The sequence below is a fragment of the Neomonachus schauinslandi genome, chromosome 6, assembly GCF_002201575.2.
Source record: "Neomonachus schauinslandi chromosome 6, ASM220157v2, whole genome shotgun sequence".
Taxonomy (NCBI): domain Eukaryota; kingdom Metazoa; phylum Chordata; class Mammalia; order Carnivora; family Phocidae; genus Neomonachus; species Neomonachus schauinslandi.
The window spans coordinates 117,391,760-117,416,183 of record NC_058408.1 but is presented as its reverse complement, the minus strand read 5'-3'; the positions used below and the strand labels follow the sequence as shown (position 1 = coordinate 117,416,183).

General features: G+C 55.9%; 1 protein-coding gene across 1 annotated transcript in view; it reads left to right on the top strand.

Moving 5' to 3' along the window:
* The window catches only part of RET (ret proto-oncogene), a 49,986-nt gene that overhangs the window by 8,921 nt on the left and 16,641 nt on the right, over positions 1-24,424 (top strand). Inside the window, 7 exon segments of the mRNA XM_021699972.1 lie at positions 9,587-9,628; positions 13,790-14,056; positions 15,788-16,075; positions 18,300-18,544; positions 19,719-19,914; positions 21,366-21,565; positions 23,653-23,911. Of these exon segments, the coding sequence (XP_021555647.1) occupies positions 9,587-9,628; positions 13,790-14,056; positions 15,788-16,075; positions 18,300-18,544; positions 19,719-19,914; positions 21,366-21,565; positions 23,653-23,911 (1,497 nt within the window).

The following is a 24,424-nucleotide window of genomic DNA, read 5'->3' as shown; positions in this document are numbered from 1 at the left end:
GACAGTGAGAGAGGGAACACAAGCAGGGGGAGTGGGAGAGGGAGAAGCAGGCTTCCCGCCGAGCAGGGAGCCCGATGCGGGGCTCGATCCCAGGACCCTGGGATCATGACCTGAGCCGAAGGCAGACGCTTAACGACTGAGCCACCCAGGCGCCCCTGATTTGCGTTTTCCTAATGAATAATGATGTTGAACATCTTTCACGTGCTCATTGGCCATTTGCATCTTCTTTGAAGAAATATCTATTCAGGTCCTTCGCCCATGTGTTAATTGGGTGGAGTGTCTTTTTGTTGTTGGGTTTACCTCGCTTTATCAAACCTCCACCAAGTATTGCTGAGGAGCCATTTTGTGTCATTAGCATTTCATCATGTCAGTGATATTTCTTTCAGTGTCTGAGCCCCAGATCCCTTTTGAGGAGGACGTGGGTTCATCGGATGTTCAGTGGGGGAGGCTGAGTCACCATAACCCCATTGGGACCCTGAGGACCTTCTCCGAAGACCTGGACCCTGAGGCCACATTAAGCTCGAATGCCCCAGAAGCGATGGCGTCACAACTTGTGTGCGAGATGCCCATGCCCAGGGATCGCCGTGTGAAGGACCAGGGAAAGGAGGGTGCCAGGAATCAGCAACCCACCCAGCCCACCTGACAAGGCAGGACTCAGCAGCCAGGGAACCCAGGACTGCCCTGTCTTGCTCAACCTCAGTCCTGAGTCTAAAAATAACCAGGCAGATGCGGTATAAGTTGATTATCGTAATTATAGCTGTGTGATGTCATGCTGCCAGTCCCTTGAAGCCATTTTCCTGGAACAGCAGTGTGAGCTGAGGCATTGCTCCCCGTTGTACCCAAAAGCAACTGGAGTGCTGGGCAGCGGCATGGGGGTGGGCAGGCCTTGACTGAGGAGTAGCTGGAAGGCTTTGTGGGCCCCAGGCAGACCTGGTTCCAGAGTGGGCAAGGGAGAACAGAGAACTGGCTTCTGTCAGCAGGTGCTCTGTACCTGGCCTATCCCAGCCATGCTTCCAAGGAGGAGTTCCGGTCCTGGTTCACAGCTGGGAACCGACCTGGAGAGACTGCATGACACGCTGGTTACACAGAGAGGCAGTGAAGGAGTGCGGGCTTGGGCCCAGCTCTGCCCTTGTCTTTCTGTTTCCTTGTGTTGCACTAAAATCTCTCCTTCGGATCTAGGCTCATGTCTTTTTGCCTCATCATTGGTGGTCTAGGAAGACACCTGTGATTGTAATGCTGCTCCATCCCATGGCCCACACCCTACTCCCAGAGACCACCTAGGTCAAAGCCCACCCCAGTTTCCATCATGCCCACCATCCTGCCATTGGTCCCTGGTCAGGAAGTTCATTCTGTGACTGCTTCTGCACAGACATCACATAGACTCGTAGGGGAATCAGAATTAAAAGGAGCCTTAGCATCAGATGCAACCTCGTCATTTTATAGATGGGGAAACCATATAGATGGGGAAAGCCCTTGGTGTGCAGTGGGCCCTCAGGCCCTGCCGGCTTGTCTGGCCCCAGGTCCACGCTGTGCTGGAGCCTGCCTCTCTCAGAGGCTTCCCCAGCTCTCTTCCTTCCACCCTCCCAGCAGAGGAGACCCTTAGACCTTCTTTGAGGCTTCCCACATCTCCAGAGAGAACCCAGCTTCTGCTCCAGGGATCGTGGTGGCCCTGCCGGGGGTCCTGTCTGCTGTTCACCTGACTGCACCTGCCCTTGCTTATAGTGGGGAGTAGGAAGAGGAGGGGGCAGCAGGTCCAAAGCTGCAGGGAGGGAGTGGGGGGGGCTCCCAGAAGAAGCACTGTGACATCCCAAACCCGCCCCACATGGGACAGAGTGTGTGCTGGGGGCAGGAGGGCAGGCCTATTCCCAGAGCCCTTAGAAAAAGGGCCTTCCTTTGAGAGGGCCCCTTCTGTTCTTCTCAGACTTGACAAGGAAGCACATCCAGACCACAGGATGGCCTTCCAGCCCCGCATTGAGCTAGAGCAGTCCCAGTAGGCCCTGCTCTGACTGATAGGCCGCTGCTGGCTTGTGGAGATGCCTTTGTCCCAGTCATCCCGTGTAGGTGCTACATTCCCAGGGACTGCCCTGACCCTTCCCCACCAGGAGATAGAAGTTGTGGGTCACTATCCACGTGCAGAAGCTGGACCTTGCTGGTTCTACCTTTTCGAATATGTGGTGATAATAGGATCCAGTAAGATGGAGGGAAGGATCCCTCAAGGCTCACTTCTGTATCCAGCAGAGATAGACATGTCGGGCTCCTAGCATCGGTGGGCACCTTCCAGGTGCTCTGTCTGCATTGCAGCAACCATTACTGTGTCTGTCCATGTCAGACAGATACTGCCTGAGCAGACTCCCACCCAGTCACACTTCCCTGGCCTTCACCCCATTTCACTGAAATGTTAATAAATTTATACCAGGAGACTTCTAGGGGCACCTGCTTTTTAGAAGAGGCTAAGGGAGGTATGGATGGTTATTTATGATGGCATTTTCAGCCTGGTCTGCAAGCAGGTGGGTAGGTGGCCCAGAGTCCCAGGTCCCAGGGCCCTGGCTTCTCTGCATGTGTGTGCATGGCCGTCACTAAGCAGAAGAGTTTGGTGGCCATGCACACCACCCCAGGCGGGACCCAGCTTAAGTCCTGGCTCACTGTCTGAGTGGCTTTGGGCAAGATGCTTAGCCTCACTCTGCCTCAGTTTCTCTCTCTGCAAGACAGGCATCATAATCACCCCTACTTCTGGCAGTTGTGTTAATTAAGTGGAACAATGCGTGTGAAGTACTTTAGAACAGAACCTCTCACAGAGAATGCACTGTAGATGTCTGGCCTGTTAATGTTACACAAAAGGAATGCTGGGATGCGGGTGGAGGGGGGGACAAAAATGGGCAGGACCATCTCTGTTCAGGGAGCTCAAGGTAGGTGGGGTGACAGATTTGTATAAGTCTGAGTCACAGTGCCCCGCTGGGTGCATGAGGGACAGTTCCCCAGGCAGAGGCACCAGGGTCAAAGCTGATAATGTCCTGGCCCGGTCACCCCAGGCTGGAGCCAGCACACCGGAAGTCAGCTGGGGCCTTGGGGCATGCGAGTCCTGGAGCCACGGGGGCCTGGTGACCCGCACACAGTCATCGGCAGGCCACTTGGGTGGCCAGTCTTTTTCCAGCCAGGCCTTGCCCTGGGTAAGAAATTAATTGTAACCTAATTGGCAGTTTCCTTTGCATAGAAGCCGGAAGGAACTGCTCGTGGGGCTGGTGATTAACTCAACAGCAGCTGGGAAATCGCATTTGGGCAGGAGCGTCCATCATCTCTGTGAGGCCACTGCAGCTGGCCTGGACGGATGTGGCCATGTGGGTGGTGGCTGCGGGTGCATGCAGGGTGCAGCCTGGGGCCCGGGCCCCTCGGAGCAGAAGGCTGAGGCTTGTGCCCAAAGGGCGAGTCGGGGCTACTAGCTCCCACACGGCCTGGGCTGTAGACCTCAGTCATTGACCTCACTGCCCCAGACTTCAACCCTGCCCAGACCCCTTCCCCACTCTTGGCAGACAGCTACCTGGATGATGTGGGCAGGGTCAGGACACCTGGGCGCTGACTGCACTTCTACCATGAATGTGAGAGGTGAACCTCGGTTTCTTTTTCCCATCATCGAGTCGGGGGAGGGATGTCCCTGGCCTACAGCAAAAGCTCAGGCGAGGTGTGCAAGGAAGAGCCTTTCACAAAGGTAGAAGGCTGTGCCTGTGTGTGCAGAGTGGTATCTCTGAGGGCCCCCAGGTCTCTTTCTCCATCCAGCGGCTCTCCCAGGCTGCCGTCCATGTTTCCCAGCCAAGGCCCAAGAGGACAGGTGCCTGGGGAGACACTGCACCCTGCATTGGGTGCCCTGTCCTTCCCCATCATGAACCACACAGTGAGGACTGAGGCTGGAGGGATGATGGTGGGCCCTGAGAGCTGAGCTCTGTGTGAAGCTCCTGGCCAGGCTGGCAGGCAGGAGCCCTGGGCTCTGCGCTAGATGCAACCTTCGGGAACATGGAGAGCCCCGGAGCTCATTAGGAGAAGCTGAGGCACCCAGTGTGGGCCGGGATGCCCACTTGCTCCTCACTGTGTGCGGGCTTATCCAGCTCGCCCTTGCTGTGTGCCCAGCCCACACCAGGAAGCCACTCAGCCTTGTGGGTGGTGGCACAGGCTGGCCACTCGGGCAGCATTTGGGGAAGAAGGAATGGAGGGCTGGAACCGAGGCGGCACTACCCTGATCACGGTGACTAGTGTCCTCATTGGGACATTAAAATAATTAAAATAATTAAGATGGTAAATTTTATGTGTATTTTACCACAATTAATTTTAAAAACTGGGATTCCCTTTTATGCCTCCCCCCAAATCTGTTATTTATAAATTCGATTTGCAAATTTGATCTGTACTTTTTTCCTAAAAGCAGATACATTATAATCCCTTGTAAAAGCAGAGCCTCCCACTGAGACAAAGCGTAGTAATTGCAGGGTGACCCCGCATGCATGCACGTGTGTGTGTGCGTGTGAGTGTGTGTGAGTGAGCACACCCGTTCTGGCCACCATCTCCAGTTGGCAGTGCTCCTCAGACACCAGTAAGTCATCTCCTGAGCAGGGATCCGAGGTTTTGTTCTCAGCCTGGGGGCTGTTTGCTCAGCACCCACCACTGGCCTCCCCGAGATGGCTAGTGCACTAGAGGGCCCCGCACGTCCCTCACGAGTCTTGTGAGCATAGGAGGGCCATCTGTGTGGCTCTTCTGGCTCATTCTGCTGCTGACTCTCCACCTGTGGCTCCCAGTGCCCATCAGACCAAGCCAGAGTATCTTAGCTCCACCCCCTCTCTCATCCCAGATTTGGACCATTTCCCAAAAGTCTCCAGCGTGTCCCCCCTTCATGAACCCATGTGTTTATTGGTTTGCTCCTTCATTGTTGCCTTCATTGGGTCACTCATTAGTCTGTTCTTTCAGCTCCTAGTAGTGAGTTGGCTGATATGCCTGGAAGGTGGGTGCCCGAGAGAGTAGGGAGGAGGTGAGCTGGGGGAGGACAGTTGGGGCCTCACCCCTGGTTAGGAGTTGTGTTTTATTCTGTAAGCAATGGGCAGTTAATACAGGGCTTCAGGCAGGGGTTGACATGGTCCAACTGACCCTGGGGGCTCTGTACAGTGGCCTGGGGGGTTAAGAGTGGGCTCAGGAAGGCCCCTTGAGCAGTGTGGTATCATCCAGGTGAGGGAGGAATGGGAGCATGGCAGCTTGGACTGGGGATGGCAGGGGGCAGTCTGTGGGCTGGTGGGAGGGGTAGAAGACGGAAGGGCCCATGGTGAGTCTGAGGTGTGTGGCCTCAGCAGTGAGGTGGATGGTACCCTGAATGGGGCGGGCAGATGGGAGGAGCAGGCGGGGGTGGGTGGCCTGGGTCCTCCTCTAAGTGGACTGGAGCATGGGAGGGGCTGGAACAAGACAGTGGAGATTCGCACCCGGCACTGAGGATGAGGTCGGGGCTGGTGAACGTGGCAGTCATCAGCACAGAGGCTCATGAACACGGGTTATGAATGCTGTGGGACTGGCTGCCGTTTGCTTGGAGGGAACAGGGAGAGAAAATAAGGAGCTTTTGCCATCCAGAGGGCTGGCAAGGGGGAGGAACCCAGCCCAGGAGGTTGGCAAGCTGGCTTATTGTAGTGCATCTGGAGAGAACACCAGACAGGAGGTCCTAGAAGCAGCCAGAGAGAAGGGAGAATACCAAGGAGTGACAAGTAGAACGAGTATAGGATTCTCTGAAGCAGCAACAAAAGCAAAAAAAAAAAAAAAAGTCCTTTGAAGGACTGAGAGAAGAAAATAACCTTCCTACAGAATTCTCTACACAGCAAAAGTACCTTCCAGGAATGAGGTAGAAAGCTTATTTAAAAAACAATTTAAGAAAAGGCAAGAGAAACCCAAGCCCCGGGTTCACGTCTGAAATGAGTGGCGTGAAATGGAAGGTGGGGGCCCAGGCGGGGCGGCAGCAGTGCTAAGTGTCCAGTAAGGCTGGCCGTGCGTTGTGGGATTTACCTTCAGTGTAAGCATTGCGCGTGATGCATTTGTGTGTATCAAATATGCCCCTAGAATAAAGAGCAGCCGGGAATGTGCTAGAGAGGAGGGGCCGTGGTGTGGACAGGCCACGTCCTGAGAAGGCGATAGTGCCCAGCGCCGGTGTTGGGGCTGGAGGGACCCCCGACAGGGACAGCTGGCCTGCAGGGGGAGGGGCCGCCCCTGGGGAGAAGTCAGTGGGGTCTGTTTCCCATTCCCAGCAAAGATGATGGCATTAGGAAATCGTCTGTTAAGGAGATTCTGCTGTGTTATAATAAAACTGTCATCTACGCGATCTGGCGCTCGTCAAGGGCGGGAGCGGGGGCTGTCCGGCGAGTGGGTTCTGCAGGAGGGGCCTGCCCTGCACACATGCAGGCGCTGCCCCTAACCCCACCCCGTTCTTAGATCGCACCGTTGCACCTTTTTCTTTCTTCCTTAGGAGCCCTGAGTTCCAGCTTCCTTGTTGCAATGCTAGGACATTTTTAGCTGTTGGGGACTCTCTGCCTTTCCCTGGCAGGGCGACTGTGTGCCATGGTGAGTGTGACTCATCAGTGCTCATAGCAGTGTGGGGGACAGGCCCTGAGGTGGGGTCACAGGCCAGGGGCGCCCAGCCAGATCCGGACTGGCACAGTCAGAGGGCAGCACCGCCACTGCAGAGAGTGACAGGGAAGGCAGGGGCACCTCTGGTGAGCTGTGTGTGGCCCCGATGGCCAGGGCTGGCCAGGACCATGGAGAGCTGGTGCAGGTGAGCCCACAGTTGGGACCGGGCTACACTGTGCTACTCTACACTGAGTGGGCCAGCGCGTAAGTGTGAGTACGTAACCGTGTGCGTGTGAGAGAGTGAGTATGTGTAGGAGAGATGCATGTATCAATATGGGCTCACCGAGAATGCAGCCCTCACACAGCACTGGAAGCAGGAGAGGTTCACCTAGTTCACCTAAGCTATGTGTTGAGAGAACAACGGTGGGCACAGGGGAGTTCCGTGGGCCACCTCAGGCTGAGGGCATCCAGGGAAGGACCCCCCCCCCCCCCCCAGGCTGGGATCAGAGCCCGCTGGCAGAGCTGGGTAGCAGCCTACCACTCATGGAAGAGTTAGCTGGGTTGCTAGGGCCGGGGCTGGCCTGCAGCCTCAGGGCCGGCTGGAGACAACCCTCCAGGGAACAGGGCAGCCAAGGTCTGGCGGGAAGGTGATCACCAGGCTCAGGTGTGGGCTGTGCGGGCACCACGGGACTGCACTTTGGGCAGGTGGATGAGGTGGAGCACTCGGAATGTCCCCACACCTCTCTGCTGCTGGCTGCCCCGAAGCGGCAGGAGCCCGATAAAGCAAGGGACAGCAACCAGAGGTGGGAGCCCAACCCTTGACCATCTGCAGTGACCTCCTCCGGCGAGGCTCAGCATCCTGCTCACTGCAAAGGAAGGAGCTCAGGGTCCAGTGTGGGCACGAGGATGTGCACACGCGGGGCAGAGTGTGTGTGAGTGCGCACATGTGAGTGTGTGCGTGCACATGTGCCCCGTGAAGGGCTGAACGAAGGGGGGGTGTGGGCCTGGTTCCATCTGTATCCAAATCCAAATAAATTAAATATGCCAACCAAATGTGGAGTCTCGGAAACGACCTTTGCAGGTTACAAAATGGTCCGAGGTAAAGGCAAAACCATGGCCGGGTGACCGAGTGCACTGAATGTAGCCAGCCACCCACCTGGCAGACACTGTGGTGGATTTGCTTGTAAACAAGATGTCAGGCGAGGCCCTGCTGAGAGCCGGACAGCACTTCAGCCCTGTCAGACGTGAGTTCCACACCTTTTTTCCCTGTCGGGGTCAGGCAGGGTGGGAGCAGATGGGGTCTCCCTGAACGTGAGCAGTGACTTGAGCCTTGGGCAGGGGTGCCGTGAGCTGCAAGGGACCCACTGTTCTGAGAGGAAAGGCCAGCTCCTCACCCTGCAGCACGTTGCCATGCAACAGGGGCAACCTGAGCAACCAGGACCATGGGGTGCCACTGGGGGGTGATGCGGGCCAACCCTATCCAGGCAGAAACCGTAGACTAGGTGTGGGGGAGGATTCTGGCACCCCGAGGCATTCAGAGGTGGGAGGTATGGGTGGGGAAGGCTGTGCGAGTCCTGCTATGTATGAGCCCACAGGCCAGGCAGCCCTTCCTGGCAGAAAGGTGCCAGCAGCGAGCCTCCTGGTGGGCTCAGCATCTGCCCTCATTCTGACTCCCACTGCCACTTTGTTAGCCAGTGTACCAAACCCCGAGACTCAGAACCACCAGCCGACTGACCTTCGTAAGGCTTCTCACCTCCCAGCCTCAGCGTTCTGAACTGTGAAATGGGGTAGTAAGGGGATCCACACACAGCAGCTGTGAATCTCAAGTACGAGCTTTGTATAATACATACCTGTGCAAAGGCGAGGCCTGTCTGCAACCTGCTGTGTCAGCTCCTGTCCCCAGCTTGCCCCCCTCTGATTCGCAGCTGGAGAAGCTGAGACGCAGTGGAGGCCAGCAGACTGCAGAGGCTGCACAGCCCTGTGGAAGTGGACACCAGTGGCCCATCCCAGGCTCTCCTCATCCACCTGCCAGGACTGGCTGCAACATTTGTGGGGCCCAGTGTAGGATGATGATGTGGACCCCTTGTTCTAGAATTGTGAAGAATTTCAAAACAGTGACGTCAGAGCATTAAACCAAGTGTGGGGCCCTTTGGGACTGCCCAGGCTATACCCGCCCGAGGCCGGCCCTGCACCCACCTCCTCAGTTCCCTGCCTTCCCATCTAGAAGTGTCTGTGACATTGAGGAGCATTAAGGGAGCCATGCCTGGCTACAGGGACCACCTGGGAGGTACTTAAGTGCATTTAAGTCTGTTTCTGCTCACAATCACTGCCCAACCCACAAATCCCTTTTGGCAGCAATCAACTGGGCCCCACACAGATCCCGCAGGGCTGGGCTCTGTGCGATGAGAGCAGGCAGGACCCGTTCTCTCCTGCACATGTGGTCTGCGTGGTGGGAACTGCACCAGCTTGGGGGTGGGGAGCTCTGGGAGCTCAGGCCGTCCTACCTCCTGGCCCTGGTACCACTGAAAGTGTGTGCAGTCAAGGAGGCCCCCCAGAGGGGAGCCCAATTCTGGAGCTGCTCCTACCTACCCAGCAGTGGGGTGCTGTGGGGAGAGTATCTCCCCCTGACAAGACCTGTCTTCTACAGCCCCCAAGGGTCACCAGAGCCACCCCGAAAGTCCCTTCCCACAGTGGCTCCAAGAACAGCCAAGTTCTACTCGGTTCTACCCTGCTGACCAGGGCCAGAAATGCGTGTCCTGAGAGAAAGCGCCCGCAGAAGCAGTGTTGCCTCTCAGGATGTAAGCTCTGTTGACATGCAGCATCCCCTTGCTGGGCCTCTGGGGCAAGAAGGCAGACGTCACCTCTCCGTGGAGGGGTCAAACACACCAAGGAAAGCTGGTGGCCTGGTGACACGGGCTCTGGAAGACACGGGCTGCTCTGGTCTGTGCCCAGTCTGGTGGACCCAGCAGCATTCCCTGCAGCTCCAAGAGTTGAGGCCCAACGGCAGCCTCTCAGATCATGAGTGATTGGCGCGTGCCCTTCTGCCAGGGTGCTGAGGAGGTTGGCAGCACTCGTCTTGGCTGAGTCCCCTCCTTAGCTGGTGTTGGTGTCACGAGCCCAGGCTGCCCCTGGCCACCACCCTGTGAGGCCCCTGGATGTTAGTCTCTCCTCCTTTTTGTGCCCGGAAATGCCAGGCTGCCCAGAGAGATGGTGAGTCATCAGGACTGCCTTCCCCCTCGAGCCGGTATTCTTGACTTGCAGGGAGCCTCGGTCACTGCTCAGGGCTTTGTGGGGGAACAAAGCGTGTCCCAGCAGACAGGGCTACCTCAGTGGGGGCCCAGGCCTGGTCAGCTGGGGATCAAGAGCATGGCAGCTGTAGGGGCACCGGGAGGTGAGTGGGCTGGTGGAGGATGTGCCTCTCTGGAACCCTGCTTTACAAATTCCCGTTCTCTTGCTGTCTGTGTGTGCGCCCTTGAGCAAACAAATGACTTTCTTTCCGCCTCAGTGTCTGTGTTTGCAGAGCAGCGGTCCTGACGGTGCCGCTGCTGTGGCTGTGGAGAGGATGAAAGGTCAGTGTGTATGCGTGGGGGATTGGCCTTGTGCTGTGCTGCCTCCCAGAGCCACCCAGCCGGGCTGTGCCCACCCCACACTCCACCTTTGAGAGGCGGCAGCACTGCAGGGGGCCAGCCCCTTCCAAAAGTTGTGCGGTCAGGACAGGGTCGGCAGGGGGGTGGAAAGAGAGTCATGAGTCATTCTTCCTGTCCACGGGGCAGCGAGCATCGCCTTCCCTGGCAGCCCCCCACTCAGGCCCTCCCCTAGAGCTCTTGCTGGATGCTCTGACTTGTGGAGAACTTCGGGGAGTGTTGGAGGACGAGGAAGCTGGGCCGCTGCTCGTGATTCAGGCCCTTGGTGGAGCCGCGGTGCTGGGCCTGGCTCTCATCCCCCTTCTGAGCCTGCCGTCCAGGACGTGGCCATGCTGAGATGCTGCCATGGTGGGTTGGGAGCCCCTATAATATCCGATTTCTGTGGGGGAGACTGGACGGACCAGCCGAGGAGAGCAAGCCAGGAGTTACCCTGCCAGGCAGCACCGAGCAGGCTCTGGCATGCTCCTGGTGGGGGGTGGCTGCCAAGCCCCATCTGGGACTCCCCTACCACTGTCCCCTCCGTGTGGGTGTCTCCTCACCCACAGGGAGCATTCCTCTCTTTGTCTGAGTCATGACTTGATGAGTTGGTAGGGTCTTCTTTGGGGCTCCACACTGTGGGGAGTGTGGGTGCCTCTCCTGGGACGTGCAAGCCTCTGGAATGCATCCCAGGTGTGCAGGGGCCCTCAGAGGACCTGTTAGCCATGGCCCATCACTCAGCCCTGTGCTGGTGCATCAGCAGCCCTTCAACAGGGGTAGCAAGAGGCCAGCCCTGTGGCCCTGTGGGGCCAACACAGCCCTCTGAGCTGCACTCCTGTCCCTCATAGCATCAGCTGCTAAATCCCAAGGAGGTCAGCCCTGAATGCATCTGAGAACCTGTGTCCTCCTGGGCCAGGGGGGGAGGGTGTGGGAAGAGAAGGGTGGCATTCAGGCAGCTCCTGCCCGTGTCTGCCGGTGAGACCCCAGGGTGAGGGAGGCATGGTCTCGGCACTCCCACCCGAGTTCCCCAGTGTGACTTCATCGTGTTCCATTAGCTGCCTCCCCCTTGAATGGCAGCCAGTGTGACACTTTGGAGTGGATCCTTCCCCCAGTAAACTTCAGCTCAGAGCACAAGGTAGGCTCCTTGGAGGTCCTGGCTTGCCCCTCCCTGAACTGCACCCACAGGGACTGAGTAATTCTAGGTCCCACTCCAGGGACACCTGTCCTCGGGAGGAGATTTCCAGAGGTCCAAAAGGCCACATTCTAAGTGTCATTCCTCCACCCACACCCCCGCCTCCCTCCATCTCTGTGTTGAGTGCGGGGTGTGCAGGGTCAGGCCTTTGGCTCTGACCAGAGCATCTCTCTCTCTTCTCTCTCTCTCGCCCTCCCTTCCTTCTCTCCCTCTCCCTCCCTCTCCGGAGCCCTTGCTCCTTCCCAGCCCAGGCCTGTCTGGCAGGGAGCAGACTGGGCCAAGGGCATGCTTCCCCCCCCAAGGTGGCACTCGTAGTCTGGCTGCCTTTTGAAGTCATCCTGGAGAACATTCCACGGTGCAGGCAGCCTTCCTGTTTGCTTACCGTTTTACTGCTTCGGGATCTAAAAAGGTCTTCCCTGTGGTCTCCACCTGACTCCAGTTGGCACTTGATTGTTTCCCGTACCCAAACGTGTCCTTGAAGACCCAGGCGGTGCCAGGGGTATCATACCTCTGCTGGTGCAGTCTGACCTGACTGCTTACCCCGACAGCTATGAAAAGAGTAGGGTCTAGGTGGAAAGAAGCTGATTGAAAAGAGAAATTGGCGGGCGCCTGGGTGGCTCAGTTGGTTAAGCGACTGCCTTCGGCTCAGGTCATGATCCTGGAGTCCCGGGATCGAGTCCCGCATCGGGCTCCCTGCTCAGCAGGGGGTCTGCTTCTCCCTCTGACCCTCTTCCCTCTCGTGCTCTCTGTCTCTCATTCTCTCTCTCAAATAAATAAATAAAATCTTTAAAAAAAAAAAAAGAAAAGAAATTGGCTTCATGTGAGTGAATACATGAGTTCTAATGTTTGTGTTGTATGTTGGGTACTTTCTGTGCATTATAGAGTGTTGACAGGGTTTTAGTGGTTTTTCAAGCATAGTTCGCCTATTTATCCAGCTTCTTGAAAATTCTTACTATTTTTTAAAACCTTTTATTATGAAAAATGTTGAACTTACACAAAATCAGCAGAGTAGTGGGCTTACCCAGTGAGGCCATGGTCCACATCCTCTTCCATGTGGCAATCAGAGCTCTATCCACAGTCCCTTGGTGATCCTTCCACGTTGTCGTGTGTATCAATTGTTCATCCCTTTTTATTGCGGCATAAGATTGCGTGGTGTGAAAACCACCCTTTGCTTATCCACTCACCCGTTGAAGGGCATCTGGGCTGTTTCCAGTTCTTGGCTATGTGAATAACCCTGCCATTTGTGAATAAGTCATTTGATGGACATATGTGTTCCTCTCCTGGATAAATTCAGTAGGATTTCAGGGTCAAATGGTAGGAGTATGTTTAACTTTAAAGATTTGTTTCTCTTGGGGCACCTGGGTGGCTCAGTTGGTTAAGCGGCTGCCTTTGGCTCAGGTCATGATCCCAGGGTCCTGGGATCGAGCCCCACGTTGGGCTCCCTGCACAGCAGGAAGCCTGCTTCTCCCTCTTCCACTCCCCCTGCTTGTGTTGCCTCTCTCTCTGTCTCTTTCTCTGTCAAAAAATAAATTAAAAATCTGCAAAATAAATAAATAAAGATTGGTTTCTCTTATAAAGCGCCCTGGTTCAGGGGCGCCTGGGTAGCCCAGTTGGTTAAGCATCCAACTTTTGGTTTTGGCTCAGGTCATGATCTCGTGGGTCATGAGATCAAGCCTGGGTACAGGCTCCTCGTTCAGCGGGGAATCTGCTTGAAGATTCTCTCCCTCTGCCCCTCCCCCAACATGCACACACTCGTGATCTCTCGCACACTCTCTCTCAAATAAGTAAATCTTGTGAATAAATCAATAAAGTGCCCTCCTTCATTTTTGGTGACTCTTGCCTGCCCTGCTTGTCTGGCATCACTGTGTACACTTAAAAACTCTGAATCCAGGTGATTTTCTGAGAAACCTGAGTGAACTCCCAGCTCTGTGTGGTTCACATGCTTATCAAACTTGGGTAATTGAGAACAATTTTGCAGGTGTTTTGTACTGCCTCCTCCTCTCTTTTCTTTTTCTGTTTTAAGGCAGTCCATCTGCAGCTTGTTTTTAGATACACAGATAGGTGTGTGTTGTATCTTTTTAGGTCTACAAGTGAGAAAGTCCTACTCAGATCAGAATTTTATTATTTCTTTATTTCTGTATAAAAGTCTTTAATCCTGTAAATTATGGAGGGTGAGATTTCTTTCTTATAATTTCAGAACAAGGAAATAGCATACAATTTTGCTTATAAACTATTACTTATGCTAGATTGGAATTTTAAGTTAGTAAATTTTGGGGTCCACAAAGAAGCTTTTATCAAAGTGTGAAATAAAGCTGCTGGAGAGTGCTGGTCTACCTGGGAGGCCTGCTTGGGACATTGTCATTCCTCCCTCACTCACACATTTCCCTGCTTTCTGCAGCTCCGCTAGGACTCTACTTCTCTAGGGATGTTTACTGGGAGAAACTGTATGTGGACCAGCCAGCTGGCATGCCCCTGCTCTACGTCCACGCCCTGCGGGACGTCCCCGAGGAGGTGCCCAGCTTCCGCCTGGGTCAGCATCTCTACGGCATCGCCTACCGTGCGAGGCTGCATGAGAATGACTGGATCCGCATCGAGGAGGACACAGGCCTTCTCTACCTTAACCGGAGCCTAGATCGCAGCACCTGGGAGAAGCTCAGCATCCAAAGTAAGGGAGCCACCTAACCCCACCCTGACTTCTCCTCCCACAGCCCACATCACACCCACCGTGAGGCTCAAGAGGGTGGTTCCTGGACCATCCCTGCTGTGTAAGAGTGAAGGGTGAGGTGAGGCTGGCCTGCCTCTCTGTCCAGCCTGGCCAGGACACCAGGATGAGTTTGGGGGCCGCTGATGACCCTTGGGCCTTCTGAGTCTGTTAGGATTTTGGAGAACCCTTGGAAAGAATCGGGTGCTCTTTCCATGCTGGACTTAGATGGCTTTTCCATTTGGGTGTATAGGATTTGGAGTTACAAGAGAGGGGTTAAGAGGGGCTGGAAAAATTGGAAAATTTTGATTTAGCAAATGACCTGGAACTTTCTAGAGAAGTAGCAGTTCCACGGAAAGCTTGTCTTCCCATCAGCAGCAAGCTGCCCTCGGTACCCAGTGGGGACTCAGGCCTGGTACCTGGGAGGAAAGTGGCGTGGAAGGAAGACCTGGCCAGCCTCCTCAGAGCAGGAGTCAGAGCAGAGAGAAGGCCACATGTGACCCTGATACTGGGGAGTGGAGCAGCTTTCTGCCTTGTGGCACAAAATGGTGATCGCACACCCGATAGCTCCCCACCTCCAAGCATCTCCTCCAAAGACATGGCCTCACTGCACCCTCACACCAGCCCTGAGCCCCCTCAAGAGACCTGTGGCATGCCTGTGAATGCAGAGTGGGCCGCACTGCCCAGCAGGGGCAGAATGACTGCGCCCCTGTCTGCCAAGTAAAGCCAAGGTCACATGACAGAGCCCACCACCGGGGCACCCCCAGTTCTGGAGGTGGCATCTGAGATGGGTCTTGGTTCTGCCTGCACTTGGTTGCTGCCGCCTCCATCCCAAGCTCCTTTGGGGAACTTAAACTAGGTTTCCAGGGGTAGAGGCCAGAGTGGAATTTGCCGAGGGTCCACATTTCCTAGGAGGCCTGTTCTGTTCATGATTGCACCTGTTAAGTCCAGTCAGGAGAGAAACCACACAGTAACTGGAACAGGGCAGGTTCGTCTAGAAAATGCTTAACTACAACCGGGGATTGAAGCACCAAAGGACAGGCTAGGAAGAAGCAAAGAGAACTCTGATGAATACGGGAAGAGCAAATGTGGGAGAGCAACCACTATAGGGCTGAGAGAGATCCAGACCTTGTTGGAGAAAGCCTCCATGATGGAGTTTGCTGGAAATTCCCCCTCCAGGTGCTGGGGAAGTCTGTCCATGGGTGTGTCTCTGCAGAGGCGTTCCAGGAGGACAGTCCCTCGGGAGGGTGAAGAGCCCCCACAAGCAGCCAGCCTGGGAAAGTGCTCTACCTGCTGTTAGACCTGGGACTCAGGGTACCCCTCTGAGGGGGCAATGATGTGCCAGAGGGTGGTGGGGAGAAATAGGGGGGACAATAGACCCCAGTGCTCAGCGCACCCGAGGGAGTGGTATTTGAGCCGAGACCTGAATGACAAGAGAGATGGGCCTGTGAGGCACCCCCAAGCAGAGGGAGTAAAACCATGAGATCCTGAAGCAGAGACAGACCCCAGGTCTAGGGCAGTTCAGGGCAAGCAGAAGGTGGCTGGCCAGGGTCGAGAGCCCCGTGGAGCCCTGTGGACAACGGAGAGGACTGGGCTTTACACCAACCCTGGAGCTCCTGCCCCTTCCCCGTTCCATTCCCCACCACCTGTGGGTGTGGCTGGTGCCCCCACCAAGCCTGACTTCTCTCTCTGCAGATGGCGGCTTCCCTGTGCTCACCATCTACCTCCAGGTCTTCCTGTTGTCTGCGTCCCTGCGTGAGGGCGAGTGCCAGTGGCCAGGCTGTGCCCGGGTGTACTTCTCCTTCATCAACACTTCCTTCCCGGCTTGTGGTTCCCTCAAACCCCGGGAGCTCTGCTTTCCCGAAACAAGCGTCTCCTTCCGCATCAGAGAGAACAGGCCTCCTGGCACCTTCCACCAATTCCGGCTGCTGCCTGTGCAGTTCCTGTGCCCCAACATCAGTGTGTCCTACAGGCTCCTAGAAGGTGAGTGCTGGCTTTGTAGGGCCCCCCTCAGCGTCTGCTCAGTGCCAGGCACAGCCCCGCCAGCCCTTGACATGAGCCATCTGGTTTACTCTTCACCACCACACCATTCGTTCATTCATTTAATATTCCAGAAGTACTTCTTGTGTGCCTGTCATGAACCAAATACTGTTCTAGGGGCTAAGGATGTGACCGTGAACTAAACAAGTCAAAATCCTGCCTGCCTGGAGCCTCCATTCCCCTGGGGTGGCCTCTGGAACATGCTATGTGGGAAGTAAAACTCCAAGGATGTGGAGTGGTGGAGACTGCAGTCTTCTATCTCATGGCTCGGGAGGGGAGTGCTGGAGCAAAGGTGGGAGGGCACCAGGCAAGCTGGGCTAGCCCCTTTGAGATCGCTGCGGTGGGGCCCCGGGGTAGCTGGGGTGGGGGGACCAGAGGCCCACGAGGACAGAGAAGTTCCTGAGGGTTTCTCCCTGAGGGACTGGGGAGTCATGGAAGGCTTGTAGGGGGTGGTACTGACAAGCCCTGACTTACCTTTAAAGGATTATTCTGGTTGCTGTGCTAGGAATGATCCGGTACAGGGTGGTGTGGGGTAGAAGCAAGGAAACAGGAGGCTACCTGAGAAATCCCTGAGCAGCAGGATGGAAACTGGAAGAGAGGTGGAAGCCACAGGGCAGCGAGGAGCAGGCGGCTTCTGGGCATGTTCTGAAGGAAGATCCAGCAGGATTTCTTGATGAGTTGGCTGTGGGTGTTGAGGGAAAGAGGGGAGCCAGCGAGGTTCTAGGACTCTGCTTGAGCAGCTGCAAGGGCAGCCAACCGAGCCACAAGATGGCCCTGGGGAGGCTGGCCAAGGGGGGACCAGGAGGTGAATCCCAGTGGAGGTGAGAGAAGGCACCCGAGCAGACTGATGACAAGAGGCACCCCTGAAATATTCAAAAGCAAGGAACTGGGACACGGAAGGTAGACTGCAGTGGAACCTGGATTCACACCAGGTTTATCGCACACACACGGTAATGAGCTAAAGAAAATCTCAGTAAAGTAAGAAAAGGAGCCATCCACTCCCCCAGGATCCTTACCTTTGCCCTGCAGCAGGGATAAATGTCTTTGTGCAAGATTGTCAGCCAAATACCAGGTTTAGAAAGCTGCCCTTCCTCATGAAGATTGCGTAATTAAATTTTGTTGAGCATGTTTTTGTAACCATAAACAACAGAGAGAAACATTATATGATAAGCATTTCCCACGTGTAATGTAATACATGGCGCTGACGTGAGGGACCGAGGGACGTTTGCTTTCCTGCCGGGTGGAGCTGACGTAACCTCTGGGGTTGGCTGTGGGGGTGGTCAGTGTTGACCCTCAAGCCGTCAGCATTTCCCTCTTCTCTGAGTTATTCCTGGAGGATGAATTTCAGTACAGGCTTGGGTTGAAGAGTGTACTATCCCGACTGGTCCTCCCCTCACCAGGTTGTGGGAAGATACACGAGTCACTGACCGTACAGCAGGGCCTGGTGAGGAGCAAGCATGTTAGCCTTCATCTAGCCCATCCTCTGGTGAGGAAACAGTGGCACAGAGAGGCGGAACAACCAATCTGGGGTCACACAGCCAGGAGGTATAAAGTGGGCATGCAAAGAAGGCAGTTGGAAATATTTGTGTGTTAACTTCAAACCGCACACTAAATGTCCACCATGTTTGTTTTCATATGGTGGAATAGTGGCTTTATTTCTCACATTCTCTGAAATGAGCACAGATTATTTCCATAATTTTAAAATTGCATAACTGTTTTTTTCAAGAGCCAGCCAATGCTGGGAGCTGGATCTCTGGGCCTGCAGCCTGGTTGAGCTGGTGTCCCCCACACCTCCATCCCCACCAGGGGAGGCAAGGTTGGGGACGTGATGTGAGCAGCCCTCCCTAGGTCATCAGGGTGAGGACCTGATGCAGGCCTTCTGGTTCCCCCAGCTTCCCCATCAGCGCGAGTGAAACTGGCAGGCCCAGGAAAGCTCATTAGTGCACAGTCATCACTGCCAACCAGTGCTTGGAGCTCTGTGCCCCACCCCTCTCCAATCTGGAGCCGAGGAGGAGGAGCTCAGGGCAGGGCCAGCATGCACCCCAACTCTGACCCACAGAGGCCACCCTCCCCTGCAGCCTCTCCTGGCGGGCCCCTGAAAAAGGCAGCTCACCCTGCTCCCTGGCCCAGGAGTCATGTTGGGGTTCCTGGTCTGCTTGGTGTGTAGGTGAGAATCTGCCCTTCCGTTGCGCCCCGGACAGCCTGGAGGTGAGCACACGCTGGGCCCTGGACCGCGAGCTGCGGGAGAAGTATGAGCTGGTGGCCGCGTGCATGGTGCGCGTCGGCGCGCGCAAAGAGGAGGTGGTGATGGTGCCCTTCCCCGTGACCGTGTACGATGAGGACGACTCGGCGCCCACCTTCCTCGGGGGCTTCGACACCGCCAGCGCTGTGGTGGAGTTCAAGAGGAAGGAGGTGCTTATCTGCCACCGCTGTGCTTGTCTGTTGTCTGTCGTCCATCTGTTGGGTGTCTGCCGCTCCGTCCACCATTTATTCTTGGTCTTTTGAGCTGTCCGTCTAGCCATCCAGCCATGTGGCTGAGCATCCCTCCAGCCATTTGTCTTTCATTTGTCCACCCAGCTGTGTGTTGGGGCTTTCTGCGTGTCTCGAGGGGAGGAGAAGAGGGGAGGTCAGCCCAGCTGGCCCCCGACGAGTGTCCGGGGACCCCGGATGCCTAGCATGAGTCTGACCAGGCTGGCAAGGCCAAGGGCGCGCACCGGAGAGGGGGAGAGGACAGGAGGGCATCCCCTTCCACCGCTGTCAGCCCTCACTGGAGGGTCAGAGAGACTCCTGGAGGGTAGTCCAGCAGTGCAGCAAGACCGGGAGTGGCTCCAGCTGGGATCGCCCAGCACGGCCCCGCCCACCTCGGCCCGCCCCTCTCTGGTCCGGCAGGTGGAGCATGACTGCCACCTGCTGGGCCTTGGGCTGTCCTGCAGCCCGCTGGCCAAGGGCGCAATGGGAGACGTGTGGTTGGGTCTCTGGGTAGCCCAGGTGCTGGTTTGGTGGATGGGCGGGAAGAAAGTACATCTTATTGGTAAAGATCGCATAAGCTTGAACGGCTGCCTTGGGGTGACAACAAGGAGTCTGGTTAGCAGCGAAAGCAAAGATGCCCTGTGACTGCTCAGAACTCTCCTCGTGATCCCCTCCAGCCTGGTATATAGAAGGTGTTTGGAGGAGAACGTTCTGGCGTACACCTGGGCGGGCTTGGATCTGGCTTTGCCATCTATCGCTATGTGACAGGGAGCTAACTCCACCCTGTGGGGCCCAGCTTGCTGTTCTCTGTGGGACCTGGTGAAGTCTGTCAGTGGAGCACCTAGGCAGCTGCTTTAATCCATTCTGACGGGAAGTCTGTAGGTGCCTATCATACCTGTTGCACAGGTGAGGCGCAGTGGCCCAGGGAGGGTGACTGGGCTAGACTGGCAGGGGACCCCATGGGAACTCTAACACAGCTCAGGCTGTCCCTAGAGCCTGCTCTGACTGCACACTCTTGGTCCACTTGTGGGGCATGTGCCCTCCGGAGGTCTCAGCCTGCAGGGTCTCTGAGGGGTCCCTCTCACCAGCTCTGACTAACACCCACTGTTTTCCGCAGGGCACTGTGGTGGCCACGATACGTGTCTTCGACGCAGATGTGGTGCCAGCATCTGGGGAGCTGCTGAGGCGATACACAAGCACACTACTCCCTGGGGATGCCTGGGCCCTCCAGACTTTCCGTGTCGAGCACTCACCCAACGAGACCTTGACCCAGGCCAACGGCAGCTTTGTGCGGGCAACTGTGCATGACTACAGTAAGAGGGGCCAGGGATGGCCTGGCTGGGCCCCCTAGGGAACCAGCAGTCCACTCTTCTCTAACCACCCTACACACACACACCCTACACACACACACACACACACACTACACACACACACACACACACACACTTGTCCTGGCCCTCCGAGCCCCAGGCCACAGATCCTTCCACTCCTCTCCGCCCTTCCTTGTCTCTACTGGGCTCACCTTGGCCACCTTGGTGGGGTTTTACAGGCTTTCTTCTCTCCCTGAACTGCCTCCTGGCAGACTTTGGTAGGGCCCTACCACACTTCCCCATGCTGACCATGCCAGGGCTCACTGCCCACTACAGGTATATACATCATTGCCTGAGGCCTTCCTCTGGCCTCTGCTTTGCAACCCCCGAGGTACCTGAGTGCCTGGGGATTATTTCTCCCTTGTCCCCACAGCTCTCTACTAACGGGTTAGTATACAATGGCAGCTCTGTGTGTTTGAGCCAGAGGATCCCGCAGAGATTGTCCTATCTGGCTCCTGGAATGTACTGCAGGACTAAGTTCCAGGGGCCCACTGTGCTTACCTGCAGGATGGGGCATCTTCATCAGCTGCCTTGCCCCCACCCTCCTGCCCATGTTTTCTGGGATCACCTTCCAAATACCCAACTTGGACTCGAATCCTTGATTTGGGATCTGCTTCTGAAGGATCCCAGAATCGCTGGTAGTGTTACCCCTTTCTGCCTGGACAGATCCTGTTTGTTTCTCATCCTCCCCACCCCCACTGAGCCTTTGATGGTCTCCTGCCCTGTATAAGGGAAAATGTCATCCCTGCCAGGCCCACTCATTCTGTACACCACGTGTACCAAAGCCTCCTCACCCTTTTCCTTGTGTCTCTGCAAAACTAGAACCATAGCCATGGTATACAGCAGCTACGGAAGTGTGCAGGCTCCACGCACCAGGGGCCTGTGGGGTCCAGGGCTCCAGGGGAGGCTGCGGCTGTTGGGGGGAGTTCTCTGGGGGAACAGAGGCCAGTATAGTCTTCCCAGGGCCTCAGTGGTGATAGATCTTTATCTCGTGTATGCGCACACCCCACACACACATGCTCCACACACACACACACACACACACACTCTATATGCATACCACATACCACGCATGTATACACAACACACACACACATCCCCCCCCCCCCCCCACACACACACACACACACACCACCATACTTACAGGTGACCTCCCAGCTGAGAAGGCTTCTCTCGGCGTCCAGCTCAGCACAACGGCCAACATTTAAACAGTGGTTCCAACGTAGCCCCACCTGCCAAGTCTGTGATCCACACAGCACACATGTGAAATCTGTGTTTGCACACGTGTGTGTATGTGCCAGGTGTGTGGCTGGGAGGACCGCGCAGTGGCGTAGGACAGCAACGGTCCCAGGCCCGAAGCAACGAGGCAGTCCTCACTGTGCCCCCACCCACAGGGCTGGTTCTCAACCGGAGCCTCCCCATCTCGGAGTGCCGCTCGCTGCAGCTGGCCGTGCTGGTCAATGACTCGGACTTCCAGGGCCCGGGGGAGGGCGTCCTCCGCCTCCACTTCAACGTGAGCGTGCTGCCCGTCAGCCTGCACTTACCCAGCGCCTACTCCTTCACTGTGAGCAGGCGAGCCCACCGCTTCGCCCAGGTGAGCCCACAGCCCGATGCCTGCCTGGGAGGGGCATGGAGGGATGGAGGACCCCCAGGGTGGGACACTCTGTTTAACAGATTGCAAGCAGGGCTGGGGGTGAGAGACAGTCCTTCTGGCCTAACCAGTACACGGAGTGGCCAGGGGAAGCCACGGGCACAGGGCCAGGGAAGCTGGGGCCATGGCGAAGTTGGCAGAGTCATGGGCAGGGTTGGTGGGCACCATAGGCCTCTTTTTTGCCCTCTCTGTTCTTGGTATCTTTAAAGCCTGTTTCGTCCTAACATGAGAGCAATGCCAGCTGAATCTACATATGGTGACTTAGAAAGATGTTCCTGGTGGATTATTAAGTGAAAAGTGGTTTGTAAAAATACTGGCCTCACATGCCTCTTTATGTTCAAAAACAAATTTTCATTGAGTGAATTTGCCAGTATGTAAATGCAGGTAGCGGTTAACAGTTGCGCCCTCTGCAGGGAAAGGTGAGGAACACTTCCTCTTTGCCTTCTACAAGTGCGTGTATTAGAGCTTATCTTGCCTTTGTCATTGAAATAACAGTTAGAAGTGGAAAAAACTTGAAGTACCCATTAAAGAAGAGGAAGGGCAGAGAGGACTGACCCCTTCTCGCTGTATCAACTAGTGCTTAGCATTTGGTACAGTTTTTTCTAGAACGTTTCTCTTAAGGACGTCTGGAATTTTACTTGCAATTGCAGCATGCATATGACTTCACATACTGCTCGTTTCTAATGGAGCAGTTTCAGATACATCCTCTTCAGAAGGTCATGCTTAGGGCCATCTCCAGTTGTCCTAGTTTCTGTGGTTGGTTCCCATGCCCCCTCTACTCCTGATAGCCACCCAGGTCCCACACACAAAGGACCCCACCCTTGGACATATCCAAGCTCCCTGATCTGCCACCCATGGCCTTTCATGGAGGCAGAGGTCCAGGATGGTGGGAGGTGACAAGGCAGAGTGGCCCGAAGGGTGTCTAAGGGGATATTGGATGAGAGCAAGCACTGTAGGAGATATGTCACCTCTACCCCAAAACACTCAAAAGATCCCAGGGACCTGAGTCCCAATCCAGCCTCAAACTCGCTGTGATCTTTCACCCCCACTCCCCAGTGTTTATGATTGTAAATTAAGGATAGTGACCTTGGGCAATTTGGAGGACCCTATGGGAACGTGGAAGCGAGCATGCTTTATATGGGGATGTGCTGGGACATCCGGGAGGTGCTTTGGTTGCGGTGTCAGGCCTGGGTGTGGAGGAGCCTGGCTCTGCCCTGGGCCTGAGCAAGGCTGAGCAAGGACCTGCTAAGTGGCTGCAGGCAGTGCCTCACCCTGCCCCACCCCTGCCCTCTGCCCCAAAACTTGACTAGTCAGATTTTCTGGTTTTAAGCCACTGAAACTCTCATTCTAACTCATATGGCTGAGGGATAAAAAGGAGAGTTCCAGCTGCCCAGCTCTGGGCCCCAGCAGTGGCACTGCCAGCCTAGCATCCCCAGGAGAAGCATCCTCTCTTTCCCAGGGCTTCCAGCCAGAGTCCCAGGAAGGCCCCTTGGGGCTCGGGTAGGACAGGCAGCAATGCTGCATGAATCCTGTGGCCCCAGTGCAATGCTCTGACTGCCCGGGCAGGTGACCTGGGCAGGGGGTGGAGCACCCCAGCCACATGCACTGAGGATGGCAGTTGGTGGTCCCCAGAACAAAACTGGCCTGGCCAGAAGAAGCGAGGGAGGTGAGGAGGAGGGACCCAATCAGCCTTCGTACCTAAACGAGTGAGTGAGTAAAGAGCGAGCTGGGAGCGCAGGCACCTCTCGAGGCAGTCACTAAACCAAACCTCAGTGCCCTGTGTTCTTTTGCCTCTGGCTCCCAGGAGCAGGGGTGGGCGGTGGTGTGATGGGCAGGGCAGGGCCAGGCAGGTGGATGGGTCTGCAGGTTCCAGGGACGTGGAAGATGGGGACTTGTGGGGAGGGGGGATCTGTCATCCCCGGACCCAGTAGGGGACAGTTCCAGGACTTGGGCTGCCCAGAAGCCTCCCCAGCCACCATCACAGGCCGGTGCACCACCCGGCTGAGGCATTCCCTGTGCCCCATGCCTAGATTGGGAAAGTCTGTGTGGACAACTGCCAGGAGTTCAGCGGCATCCACGTGCAGTACAAGCTGCAGCTGTCCAGCACCAACTGCAGTGTCCTGGGGGTGGTCACCTCAGCCGAGGACACCATGGGGACCCTGTTCGTGAATGACACGGAAGCCCTGCAGCGGCTCGATTGTTCTCAACTCCAGTACACGGTGGTGGCCACCAACCGGCCAACCCGCAGGCAGACCCAGGCCCCGCTGGTCGTCACCGTGGAGGGGACGTGTGAGTGCCAGGGCCCCGTGGAGGGTCGGGACAGGCAGGGTGTGGCAGAGCCACGGGCTTCCCCCACACAGAAGGGGCCCGGGCCTGCTCCCCTTCACCTAATGGCAGCGTCCCTGAGCCTGAGTCTCCTTCCCTATCAAATGAGAATCGCAGTGCACCCTGCGGAGCTGGCTGGGAGGGTGACAAGGAGAAAGAATAAAACAATGTAGCCCAGAGTGACCGCATAGCATACGGTCGCTACTCCCTGTCACCACTGCCGATGCATTCAGTACATGCACTTGCTTTAGAGCGGTCAGAGAAAATACAAGACCCTGGTTAAATTTAAACTTCAGGTAAGCAACAAACAATTTTTTGGTGTAAGTATGTCCCTTTGCAGAGTCTCTTGGAAGACAAACTTCCAGGTATGTCCATGCAATGTTAGGGACACAGTTACACAAAGCGAGGGCCAGTGTTTATCTGAAATACAGGTTTAACTGGGCATGTGTGTTTTGGGCTGAGTCTAGCCATTAGCCT